Raw genomic sequence first — 14,331 nt, 5'->3', positions numbered from 1 at the left:
TATGTTGTGGATGATTCTGCTGCTGATAAGACCGACTGCTGTTAAACGTACGCTGAAAATTGTGCTCATTACTTTTACGTCTGTCATGATAGTGATTTCTATACGGTGCATTGCGATAGGAATTGAAATAGTGTTTTCTGTACGTACTGATTCCCTTGTTGCTGTGCATTACTATTTGTTGGGGCTGATGCTATACGTGCAGGCTGCGAAACATTAAAGCTTGGTTGACCTTTTACATTACATTGTTGATTAGGTATGTTAACCGGTTGGATTTGTTGCTATTGTGGTGAAAAACCTCTATTGTTACCAAAATGCGTTCGCTGTTGATGATAATTTTACACATACTGATGATTAAATATTTGTCTGTTATTAGAGTTATACTGGTAGTCATTTCTGGAGCGTCTAATAAAAAAAATTAGTCACTTTCGATAAAAAGTTGTATCAGGTTTTCTTTACTCTTTCATAATTATAGATACATCGATAGTTGAAGAGCTATTCTGATAGATATAAAGGATAGTAGAAGAGAAGGCAGCAGTGCAGAAAACTAAAGATGAAATAGCACTACTACGGCTCGGGGCCCTGTGCACGCTACGGTACATATTCATTAAAGGGTAATGAATCCCCTGAGGTTAATTACGCTTTGCAAATAAATTTTAGTTTCTGCGTTACAGGCAATGCCGGTGAAAATACAAAAATAAATTGTATCCAGTTCAACGCGTGTACCTGTGCTCTATCATTTTTAAATACCTTAGATTTTTTTACGGATAAAAATTGCTTGTAATCAAAATTAGCCTCTGTATGTCTGAACAGGTTCAGGATTGTATGAGAATCTATTTGTATGTGACTGTTCGGAATCTAACTCACGTACTCTCTGTAAATTACCTAAATTATACTGGCTGTGTGTGACTAATGTTCGGAATGCGCCATATGCTGTGACGTGTTACTCACTGAAACATTTTTCAGCTCACTTCTTGCTGTAAAGTTGACAACTTTCTACGTAATGTATTATTGGCGAATCTATCTCACTGATCGTCTGCTGTAAATTTTGGAATTCAGGTGTTTGATTAAACGAAATCGGTGAAGTATCGTCTGATTTGCTGTCATTATTACTTTCGATAACATCAATACGACTGGTCAATTCATTTATCAGTCAGTATTTTTACCTGATTATCGTTTTTAGTGTCACAAGCATTAATTTGTTTTTGTATTTTACGTGTGGTTTCGTTCAATTTTTTTAACGTCTGCTTTGATGACATCGGAATCCTGTATTAGATCTAATTGTTCAAGTCTATCGGTCACTGTCTGAAAGTCTACTGTGTGTGTATCTGTTTTTGATTTAAGATCAGAAATTTCATCACGCAATTCGGTGTTCAACTGTTAGATAGAATTAATTTCGTCTGATACTGTAGCAATATTGTTGTCTACGTATGTTTTTGCTTTCGTAAACAATTTACGCTTATCTTCCTGTCTCTGTGCAGTAATTTTTTCCGTGACTTGTCGCTTTACTTTATTCTGTTTCTGTATAAATTTACAGTAACGCGTTTCACTGTTTTGCAGGTGGTGATTAAAACGTTCGTCAATTTGGCTGTTCTGTTGGTCGAATTTCGCGTCTACTTTTGCATCCAGTGAGCGCGAAAGTTCTGCTGACATTAATTTAAACTCGTCACGTAACTGTGTTGCATTTTCAGAGCATTGTTTAGCCACTGCACTAATTTCGTTTCTAAGTGATTCAGTTGTAGCTGTTTGCGTATTCCTTAATTCTTGAGCAACAGATCTAATTTCTTCACTACTTTTCCTAGCACAAGTCTTAATTTTCTCACGTAATTGTTCTTTAGTATCATGACATTGCGCGGCAACGGCTGTAACCTGTTCACTAAGCTATTTATTCTGTTCACTAAGTTGTTTGTAATTGTTGTCTTGTCTTTCATGAAGTTGTTTGAAATTTTCATTCTGTTGTAGCAATACTGCCATAATTTGATCCAAGCCAATATTACCTACTCTATTCTCCGTGCTGTTTGATTGCGTACCTGCAAATGTCACGTTTTGTGTAACCATTTGGTCATTCTGTGATTCTCGAAAAAGTTTCCCAATCGGATGTGCACTGTTAGTCACTACCTCGGAATCAAATAAATCTGTCGTATTTTGAGTACGCTGCTCATTTTCGTTAGAAAAATTCATCTGTTCACAATTCAAATTTTGCAAATCGGGCGTGTCGAACTGGGCACCGTTCATTGTAACAGAACGTCCGGCGTCATCAATTGTCGTTAAATTAAGAGGGGACAATTGAATTTATTTGTTCATCATCATTAGGATCAAAATCATTACTAGTGGTCAGTACGCACTGATTGTAAATGGACTATCATTAAGACACAGTGTCGCAAGTACTATCGGACAAATTATTCGAGTCAGCTATTTCACTCATTGCACATCACGATGTACTGTTAACAGTTTTTCGCGGCATTTTTCACAAATCAGAATTAAGCACAAATGAAACAAAGACAACGCAAAAAGTGCAACAAACAATTACAACAAAGAGCAACAAATTGCCGATGATCTGTGAAAGAGAGTGACAAATTAGTAAATGCGTTGCGCCAGATGCAAACTACATTTAAGTAAATAAGAGCAGATATATGACTACTTCTCAGAAGATTCACAAAGAAACACGATCCTGGCCGGATGTCACCAAGCGTAACCTCCCAAAAAAATTATAAAAATGAACCAAGTGTAACCTCCCCACAAAATTATTAATTAAAATGAATTTTAAATATTGTAACCTCTGAACAAAATTGGCTCCCATTTATAATCTCCGTGCAGAAATGCACTCACATTTAATGTAGCCACAAAATTCTTTCCTGATTTAATGTTAAGTTCGAAACACAAAAATTCCGAAACCACAAAATAATAAAAAAATTCAGTAACCTGGTAGATTTTATGACGACAGCAGTGCTGCGCCTCGGCCCTGTATTCTGAATAAAAAAGCAAAAATTTACCTCAATAAAAACTGAATAAATCTGCTCTTACCTAAAAAATTTTCGGCACAGCTTCGTGCAATGCTGGCCTATATTTTTTGTTATTCTTGAAAGGAATGATCATGCATTGGATGTATTCTTTAAATTGAAATGAGTGTTTTTAAAAAAAAAATACTTTATATTATAAAAATTATTATTGGGGCAGTTTTTTAAAAGAAATTGGATGACACTTAACATACATTACTAGATAAGTGCAATGCTGCTTCATTACCTTCTACAATAATACTCATCCTCCAGAGTGCCGACCACCCAAGACTACTGCCGACCACCCAAGACTACTGCCGACCACCCAAGACTACTGCCGACCACCCAAGACTACTGCCGACCACCCAAGACTACTGCCGACCACCCAAGACTACTGCCGACCACCCAAGACTACTGCCGACCACCCAAGACTACTGCCGACCACCCAAGACTACTGCCGACCACCCAAGACTACTGCCGACCACCCAAGACTACTGCCGACCACCCAAGACTACTGCCGACCACCCAAGACTACTGCCGACCACCCAAGACTACTGCCGACCACCCAAGACTACTGCCGACCACCCAAGACTACTGCCGACCACCCAAGACTACTGCCGACCACCCAAGACTACTGCCGACCACCCAAGACTACTGCCGACCACCCAAGACTACTGCCGACCACCCAAGACTACTGCCGACCACCCAAGACTACTGCCGACCACCCAAGACTACTGCCGACCACCCAAGACTACTGCCGACCACCCAAGACTACTGCCGACCACCCAAGACTACTGCCGACCACCCAAGACTACTGCCGACCACCCAAGACTACTGCCGACCACCCAAGACTACTGCCGACCACCCAAGACTACTGCCGACCACCCAAGACTACTGCCGACCACCCAAGACTACTGCCGACCACCCAAGACTACTGCCGACCACCCAAGACTACTGCCGACCACCCAAGACTACTGCCGACCACCCAAGACTACTGCCGACCACCCAAGACTACTGCCGACCACCCAAGACTACTGCCGACCACCCAAGACTACTGCCGACCACCCAAGACTACTGCCGACCACCCAAGACTACTGCCGACCACCCAAGACTACTGCCGACCACCCAAGACTACTGCCGACCACCCAAGACTACTGCCGACCACCCAAGACTACTGCCGACCACCCAAGACTACTGCCGACCACCCAAGACTACTGCCGACCACCCAAGACTACTGCCGACCACCCAAGACTACTGCCGACCACCCAAGACTACTGCCGACCACCCAAGACTACTGCCGACCACCCAAGACTACTGCCGACCACCCAAGACTACTGCCGACCACCCAAGACTACTGCCGACCACCCAAGACTACTGCCGACCACCCAAGACTACTGCCGACCACCCAAGACTACTGCCGACCACCCAAGACTACTGCCGACCACCCAAGACTACTGCCGACCACCCAAGACTACTGCCGACCACCCAAGACTACTGCCGACCACCCAAGACTACTGCCGACCACCCAAGACTACTGCCGACCACCCAAGACTACTGCCGACCACCCAAGACTACTGCCGACCACCCAAGACTACTGCCGACCACCCAAGACTACTGCCGACCACCCAAGACTACTGCCGACCACCCAAGACTACTGCCGACCACCCAAGACTACTGCCGACTAGCAACAAGCAACAACTAACTACATACTGCTCTCTGGTCAGAGACTCTCCTATGCCTTGCCTATTGCAGGCAGCGCATATAGCGCATACCTCTTACAAACTTCGTGGAGCGGTTTGGAGTTGGCGAAATCGAGGAGTCGCGTGAGAGCCCTCGTGGAGTTGAAGAGCCAAGTCGTCGCCCCCTGGGGAGAAGTTCGTGTTTTAAGGAGTAGTCATTTCGGAAGCCAGGAGTTAGGGATGCTTCACGATCAACGAGGTTTGCTTTCTAATACAGAAAGCCTACAAAGCATTTGAAAGTGGGTATCCGTGCACGGGCGTCGAATTCTGCTTTGTAACTTCCCTGTTTTCAAGGCAAGTGTTGTGGATCAGTGAGCGTCGACTTGTTCCGTAAAAAGAGGCCTCATAGCAGAGCGTGGTGACAGACAGTTGGATGTGGCATTGGATGAAAGAGACGGACTTGGCTACGGTTAACAGACACAGTAAATTTCGTTTCTTTCCCTGCAATTTTAACGTGGTGGTGTTGTGCGACATTCTCCCTGTTTACATTCAACTGCGCTCCTGCCTTGAGCATGCCGCTGTAGCCGAGCGGTTCTAGGCGCTTCCGTCTGGAACCGCGCTGCTGCTACGCTCGCAGGTTCGAATCCTGCATCGGGCATGCATGTGTGTAATGTCCTTAGATTAGTTAGGCTTAAGTAATTCTAAGTCTAGGGGACTGATGACCTCAGTTGTTAAGTCTCATAGTGCTCAGAGCCATTTGAACCATTTTCCTGTCTTGATTTAGTGGCTGTTATCGGCGGGAGTTGCTAGTAACCGATTAGAAGAGACGCATGAGCTGTTAGCAGTATACGAGGTCTGTTCAAAAAATTCCGGAACGTTCGTAATTGCGCGCCAATGGTGTGTTGGAGTGAAACGCAGTTGGCATCCCTGCATACCCCTACGCTTAATGTCTGCCGGAAGTTCCATTGCTGTATATCTCTGAGCTATTGTTCAGTACTGAGTAAAACGTTGTGTCGCACAGTTTGCGAATTTCGAGATGCCTGCGTTAGATGAGCAACGCGCCATTAAATTTTGCGTCAAACTCAAGAAAACATCGTAAGTATTCACGTCCAGCTGTCGGATGCGGAATCTTCCCTGAAAGTACATTACTGGCCATTAAAATTGCTACACCACGAAGATTACGTGCTACAGACGCGAAATTTAACCGACAGGAAGAAGATGCTTTGATATGCAAATGATTAGCTTTTCAGAGCATTCACACAAGTTTGGCGCCGGTGGCGACACCTACAACGTGATGACATGAGGAAAGATTCCATCCGATTTCTCATACACAAACAGCAGTTGCGTGGTGAAACATTGTGATGCCTCGTGTAAGGAGGAGAAGTGTGTTTACGACTTTGATGAAGGTCGGATTGAAGCCTATCGCGATTGCGGTTTATCGCATCGCGACATTGCTGCTCGCGTTGGTCGTGATCCAGTGACTGTTAGCAGAATATGGAATCGGTGGGTTCAGGAGGGTAATACGGAACGCCGTGCTGCATCCCAACGGCCTCTTATCACTAGCAGTCGAGATGACAGGCATCTTATTCGCATGGCTGTAACGGATCGTGCAACCACGTCTCGATAACTGAGTCAAGAGATGGGGATGTTTGCAAGACAACAACCATCTGCACGAACAGTTGGACGTAGTTTACAGCAGCATGGACTATCAGCTCGGAGATCATGGCTACAGTTACCCTTGACGCTGCATCACAGACAGGAGCACTTGAGATGGTGTACTCAACGACGAACTTGGGTGCACGAATGGCCAAATGTAATTTTTTTCGGATGAATCCAGGTTCTGTTTACAGCATCATGATGGTCGCATCCGTATTTGGCGACATCGCGGATAACGAACATTGGAAGCGTGTATTCGTCATCGCCATACCGACGTATTACCCGGCGTGACGGTATGGGTTGCCATTGGTAACACGTCTCTGTCACCTATTGACGGCACTTTGAACAGTGGACGTTACATTTCAGATGCGTTACGACCCGTGGCTCTACCCTTCATTCGATCCCTGCGAAACCCAACATTTCAGCAGGATAATTCACGATCGCATGTTGCACGTGTACGTGCCTTTCTGGATACAGAAAATACTCGACTGCTACCCTGGCCAGCACATTCTCCAGATCTATGAGCAATTGAAAACGTCTGGTCAGTGATGGCCGAGCAACTGGCTCGCCACAATACGTCAGTCACTACTCTTGATGAACTGTGGTATCGTGTTGAAGGTGGACGGGCAGCTGTACCCGTACACGTCATCCAAGCTATGTTTGAGTCAATACCCAGCCGTATCAAGGCCGTTATTACGGCCAGAGGTGGTTGTTCTGGGTACTGATTTCTCAGGGTCTATGCACCCAAATTGCGTGGAAATGTAATCACATGTCAGTTCTAGTATAATATATTTGTCCAATGAATACCCTGCATTTCTTCCTGGTATAGCAATTTTAATGGCCAGTAGTGTAGTTGGATAGCTGGATAGCTGCAGGGCTCTTAATAATTGACTTTGGAGTAATGAGAAGTTTGAATCTGTCTCGCGAGTTTAAGAGACGCTAGCGACGTTTACTTAGAGCGACTTGATAGCATGGCATTACAGAGAGCTAGTCGTGGTGCGCCAATAAATGTTTGAGATTGAGTCCCAGGAGAAGGACGTCGCGTAAATTGTCTGACGCGCCAGACGTCGCCAAGAATCCTTTGATTCAGACTGCCGTGAGCGTGAATTCGGAAGGCGTTATGGATGTTCTGAGGCACATGTTTTATCTTTTTGGCTAAGATGCACTTCAAAGATAATGAGCGAAAAAGCCTCGTCACAGACGAGGCTCTTTAACAGCATAACAATTTTACTACATGAAGCATATTAAATAAGGTCTAGCAGAATGATCAGTAGGATTTCAGACACTCAGTGCCTCATCGCTGTTGCATCTGCGCGAAATATATTTAAAAATAAAAAAGGGAAAATAATAATAACGCACTACGAGCGGTTATCCGAATGAGATGTACATGTATAAGCAAACAAAGGAGTAGTTTCAGCAAAGTTCAAGAGAAAGAACTTCACAAATTGAGGAAGTCAGTAATGCACTGATGCGCCTCTGGCCAATATGCAAGCAGCTATTCGGCTTGACATTAATTGACAGTGTTGTTGGATTTACTCCTGAGGGATATCATGAGAGATTCTGTCCAGCTGGATGTCTATAATTTACACGTTATTTGATTCTGAAACTTTCCCTTTACTTTTTCTTATGTCAACACAACCACAATATTCTAGCTCAACGCAATCTGACTGCTCAAAAAAATTACAACCTGACTTCAAGTTATTAATTCAAAAGAATGGCTCTGACTAAAAAAGAAATCTTAAGTATAACCTATACATTTCATCAAGCACGTAACTCGCAAAAGTCTACTGCAATACAGCGAGCGTCAATACTGCCAGCTAAATAAAAGATTCTAACTATTGAATCCACTAACTACTAATAGGCACGTGGTTAGCAAAGGAAAGATTTTGTTGCAAACCATATAACTTATTTTTTTACCTTAATAATATGACATCCAGTTCAAATACGAATATAAATCGTCATTGACATCCAGTACAAGGATATATGATCATGAATAATTTTCAGTCTCCAAGTCGGATACTTCCAGATCGTTAGCCTACGCTCCACTTCAGACCACTATCCTCCATCAACGCCAACTTCTCACATGTAACATCCATCACTGCTGGCTGTTCGCCTCCAACTGCCTAACAGTACTTCCATCGCTGCTGGCTACTAACTTACAACTGCCCCACAGTACTGGCGACTAACTTCCAACAATGAGTCCAACCAGCCACAGAGCCTCTTACAAAGAAAGCGAAGCCCGAGATCCAATGCAAAGCGCTACACAGCGCTGCCAACACAGAAACAGTCCACTTACAAAATGACATCCCAGACAATCAGTCCTATTTGTCGGCCATATGGCGGGATACACCCAGGTTGGTATGCCACTGCTGTTTGGAGATCACTAGAAACGTCTTCACTGGTCATTGGTGCTCAGTTCGAAGCGGGACTCATCAGTGGAGACAAGTCGACCCAAGTCAATGAGATTCCAGGCCGAATGCGCCCGACAGCACTGCAAACTTGTTTGATGGTGTACAGAGGTTAGTGGTAGTCGGTGCAAAGGGCGTACTGACCTCAGCCCCTTTTCTGTGAGCCCCCTATTCATGGTCACTGGAGTACCAGTTGGATGCCGGACTGACGATAATGATGAATCCGGGGCTCTGGTGTCTCTGTGACGATTGCTCTGCCCTTGCGTTCTATCGTCTCTCTAGATCGACCACTTCCTTCTCGACAGTGTGTTCGGCCATGGTTCACCCATTACCACCAACATCGTCGAAAAGCGGCATCTTTTCTATTCAAATTTCGAGTGAGTAGAACATGTTTTTTGCTCGCGTGTCATGTCATTTCTGGAAACCCAGAATCTACTCTGTAGGAATCAACATGGATTCCGGAAACAGCGATCGTGTGAGACCCAACTCGCTTTATTTGTTCATGAGACCCAGAAAATAGATAGAAGCTCCCGGGTAGATGCCATTTTCCTTCACTTACGGAAGGCGCTCGATACATTTACGCACTGTCGCCTGATAAAGTAAGAGCCTACGGAATATCAGATCAGCTGTGTGGCTGGACTGAAGAGTTTTAGCAAACAATACAGCATGTTGTTCACAATGGAGAGACGTCTACAGACGTTAAAGTAACCTCTGGCATGCCACAGGGGAGTGTTATGGGACACTTTTCACAATATATATATATATATATATATATATATATATATATATATATATAACCTAGTAAGTAGTGTCGGAAGTTCCATGCGGCTTTTCGCAGATGATGCTGTAGTATACAGAGAAGTTGCAGCATTAGAAAATTGCAGCGAAATGCAGGAAGATCTGCAGCGGATAGGCACTTGGTGCAGGGAGTGGCAACTGACCCTTAACATAGACAAATGTAATGTATTGCGAATACATAGAAAGAAGGATCCTTTATTGTATGATTATATGATAGTGGAACAAACACTGGTAGCAGTTACTTCTGTAAAATATCTGGGAGTATGCGTGCGGAACGATTTGAAGTGGAATGATCATATGAAATTAATTGTTGGTTAGGCGGGTACCAGGTTGAGATTCATTGGGAGAGTCCTTAGAAAATGTAGTCCATCAACAAAGGAGGTGGCTTACAAGACACTCGTTCGACCTATACTTCAGTATTGCTCATCAGTGTGGGATCCGTACCAGATCGGGTTGACGGAGGAGATAGAGAAGATCCAAAGAAGAGCGGCGCGTTTCGTCACAGGGTTATTTGGTAACCGTGATAGCGTTACGGAGATGTTTAGCAAACTCAAGTGGCAGACTCTGCAGGAGAGGCGCTCTGCATCGCGGTGTAGGCTACTGACCAGGTTTCGAGAGGGTGCGTTTCTGGATGAGGTATCGAATATATTGCTTCCCCCTACTTATACCTCCCGATGAGATCACGAATGTAAAATCAGATTCGAGCGCGCACGGACGCTTTTCGGCAGTCGTTCTTCCCGCGAACCATACACGACTGGAACAGAAAAGGGGGGTATTGACAGTGCCACGTAGAGTGCCCTCTGCCACACACCGTAGGGTGGCTTGCGGAGTATAAATATAGATGTAGATGTACTACTCCACCCGACTTCTTCGTGCCCAACTATGTCTTCTCTCAAATGCTGACATCTCTGTTTTGCGCCTGTCTGCGAGACGTACTTACTGTCCGACTGAGTAAACGGAATGAAACTCGTGGAGTTTTATGTCTTGATATCTACATGTCCTCTGTTTACTGTCTTCGTCAGCTGCGCGGTCAAATTGCACTGAAGCATCATGCCTTTACCCATTTTGCGTCGATAACTGTATGAATATCTGTTTGGGACCAGTTTGCGTAAATCCTTCGTGGTGCGTCATTTTTTTCTCAGAGTGTGTGTATGCGTGCACTGCATTGAGAAATAACCGTCGTTTGCAATCACGGCCTTGTGGAGTTCAGAGCATCGAGCATTCGTTGTCGAGGCGTTTTTAAAGAATAACAAGACTCCTATCACAGCTTAACGGCTCTTTCGTCGTAATTTCGTTTTGAAACAACATGATAAAATCCTGGATCATCGGAAGATGGTACGATGAACAGTTCGAGACTACTGCATCTGCGCAAAGAAGAAACGTCCTGGGCGAAGAAGGACGCAGCGGACCGCGAAGCGAGTGGAGGAGGCACGTCAAGTAGTCCCAAGTCCGCAGAGTTTTGCTGCCACACCTGCTTTGGCGCTAATAATGACAGATGGTTCCCTGCTAAAGAATATCCGTGATAACCTGCACAACCACCCACGCAAAATGTAAGTGGTACAGAAACTGAACGATGGGGATAAAGTTGCCCGACGAAACTTCACCTTATGCTTATTGACTTATTCCTGATTTCTCCAAATGCGGATACTTGAAGACTCAAGTACATGTCCCCACACAATTCCTGAACTCAAGCAATCGGTATATACAGCTGTATAGGAGATCCCATTCAATGTGCTGAATCAGCTGACAGGAACTTTCGTTCGCTGTCTGCAGGAATTCACGCCAAGTGGTATGGCGGTATATTCAGAACCAAGTAAAGGTCGTATATGATATGTCTGTATAACTTTTTCATAAAATTCATAGTCTTCACAGTAAACTTATCTTCTGTGACACTGGTCTATATGCTGATACTGTGTGTCCAGCAAAGGAGTCACCGTTTCCAAAATTAAATACCTAGAAAACTGAGGCATATAGGCCAGTGTCACAGAAGATAAGTTTACTGTGAAGGCTGTATGAATTTTATGAAAAAGTTATACAGACGCTTCGAAATAGAAAGGCTGCTAACAGATGACGATGTGCGCTGTCCAGGTTGTGCAGCGTCATCGTGCACAATTCAAGTCGTTTTCTGCACACACTGAGTCTTATCACCATCCTTTCGAAATGTCCACCACTCGGAAAACGGTGGTGGCGCAAACGAACAATGAAATTTTCCAGCAATCCGATAGTGTCTCAGCGGAAATTGATTCAAATGCTACAAGATTGCCGATTCAGGCTCGTCCAGTGTGGTGGGATGATATCAGTAGATAGTGTTTTTCAATGTGTCACACAAAAAGTAGTCACAAGGACTTAGATCGGGCGATTACGAAGGTCAATCCATCTCTGCGTCGGCACATTTGCAATAATCCAGCACAGTGACGGTTCAATTGGCTTTAAAAGTACAATGGGACTTAACATATGAGGTCATCAGTCTCCTAGACTTAGAACTACTTAAACCTAACTAACCTAAGGACATCACACACATCCATGCCCGAGGAAGGATTCGAACCTGCTACTACAGCAGCCGTGTGGTTCTGGACTGAAACAGCACAGCGCCTCTGTTGCGAATTGAGCATCAAGAAAGTGGAACATCTCTTCGGTGGTATGTGGTGTGGCCACATCTTTGATGAATCTCTCGGTGCCTGGTCGATCCTCCAACACTAAATGTGTGGCGACAAACTATTCCAACGGCTATAGTGCTCGTCAAGGCAGAAAAAGAAACTTGCTTTTCTGCCATTCTGTGGCTCTATGTCGGTCAAGATAAGCCGCCTGTTGAAAAGACACAAGATCAAATCAGTCTTCAGGCCTCTAACGATAATCTGTCAATTACTGACACCAATCAAAGACGCAGTAGGTCTCAGAACACCTGGAGTCTGCGAAATATCTTATGAGTGTGGCCAGAAGTACATCGCACAAACAGTGCGCACTGTGGAACAACGCAGGAAAGAACATGAGTGGTATTATCGCCTACGCTATCCAGAAACATTTGCATTAGCTGAGCATGCGTTAGAAAACGGTCACTACAAATAATTTGACGATATCTCTGTCGTCGCTCCACTAACGGCTTCTGGGACAATTTAATAATGGAAGCTATTGAAATAAAAATTACCGCCAACATCCTGAATAGAGACGGTGGCTTGCAGCTCAGCGCTGCGTGGGATCCAGCGATCGCGCGGTTGAAGAGGGCACATCGAACGCGGACTCAAAACATGCCCATATATGGGAATGTTACGTCACAGCTGGCAGCTAGCGTATATAAGGGGCACCAACAGCCCACTGGCAGTCATAACACTTGACAATGGCCAAGGAGTGCTTGGACGAAAGCTCGTGTAGCTTTAAGCAATTGACGCGGATGGAAACCCGAGAACGTTTTATTCAATTTTATCGCCGCGAGACTCTGCATTCATATATTCCAAAATTGCAGCACAAAGTTCACTTCTGTTCGTTTCTCGCATGGAAAACGTGCTGAATACCACAGCCCAGGCAGTAACTTGGAGAGAATACAGTGGTTTCGCTTCACACAAATGTGGATGTAAGGAACCCCAAAATAGGCAGTTTTATTTATTCACGACTATTCAGATGTAAGTGACCGTCTGTGAACCAGATGCAGCCAACAACAGATCCTTCATTATCAATCGATGTGAGAATATCGTTCGCAATGTCAGCCCCCTGTCGTACATCCCGTACCTGAATATCCTGAGCCTTTGGATTTTTAGGTGAAACATCGAGGGCTCTGTTTCAGTATTTTCTGCTTGCTGGAATTCTTCAAACCAATCTTGGATTTCCTTAGATTTTGCTGAGTAATTTCAGAAAATCGAGGCGACACTTTCAAGAGTAGCCACAGGTTGCCTGGGGTCAGCATTCCCCGTGAGTACAGGGTGCGGCACATAAAACCGGCCCGTCGTAAACAACGGTAATGTTCCACAGCGTGCGCGTGCATCAATAGTAATAGAAAACGAGAAACGCCGTCCACACAGTCACGCACGAAGTAACCATTTCTTGTGATGTACTGACACTGCGCGGAACTTCGTTGTTAATGTAAGGCAATTGCACCCGCAACCATTAAAACTTGTCGAAACCAGTTGATAAAAAGGCCTCGTTGTGTGACGTCGGGTTGGTGTGAGTGTGTGGTTATGCCGTATTCGTTACCCGAGCGTGTTCGCCTGCGTCCGTTCGCACTGGGATTTTCTTAGAAACAAAAAATTTGAGAAATTTCCAAGACGTTCTGTGCCAGTAAAAATCACCATACAGGAATTGATTGGAAAATGGCGGCATAGAGGATCGACTTAAAATGCTCCCAGTAACAGACCACCACTTGCCTGCACACCTGAATTAAAGAGACAGGTGCAAGAGATAATGACAACAAGTCCTCTTAAGTCAACCAGGAAATTGAGTCCACAGTTTCATGCCAATGAGAAAAGTTGCAGACGTGTTTTAAGGGGACTGTATTTAAACCAGTATCGGTTTAGAAAACATCGTTCTTATGAAACTCAACTAGCTCTTTACTCACACGAAGTTGATTTCGTATTTTTAGACCGAGCGATGTGGCGCAATGGTTAAACACTGGACTCGCATTCGGGAGGACGATGCTTCAATCCCGCGTCCGGCCATCCTGATTTAGGTTTTCCGTGATTTCCCTAAATCGCTCCAGGCAGGTTCCTTTCAAGGGCACGGCCGACTTCCTTCCCCGTCTTTCCCTAACACGATGAGACCGATGACCTCGCTGTTTGGTCTCCTTCCCCAAAACAACCCAATCAACCC

The 14,331-nt window shown here is 44.7% G+C and overlaps 1 protein-coding gene across 1 annotated transcript in view; it reads left to right on the top strand.

Moving 5' to 3' along the window:
- The window catches only part of LOC124605498 (proteoglycan 4-like), a 196,244-nt gene that overhangs the window by 25,479 nt on the left and 156,434 nt on the right, over nucleotides 1-14,331 (top strand). The window contains exon 2 of the mRNA XM_047137266.1: nucleotides 3,364-4,629. Coding sequence (XP_046993222.1) covers nucleotides 3,364-4,629 — 1,266 coding nt within the window. The remainder of the gene's footprint in view (nucleotides 1-3,363; nucleotides 4,630-14,331) is intronic.

The sequence above is a fragment of the Schistocerca americana genome, chromosome 1 (genome assembly GCF_021461395.2).
Source record: "Schistocerca americana isolate TAMUIC-IGC-003095 chromosome 1, iqSchAmer2.1, whole genome shotgun sequence".
Lineage (NCBI taxonomy): Eukaryota > Metazoa > Arthropoda > Insecta > Orthoptera > Acrididae > Schistocerca > Schistocerca americana.
This window is presented reverse-complemented; position numbering and strand designations above follow the sequence as displayed.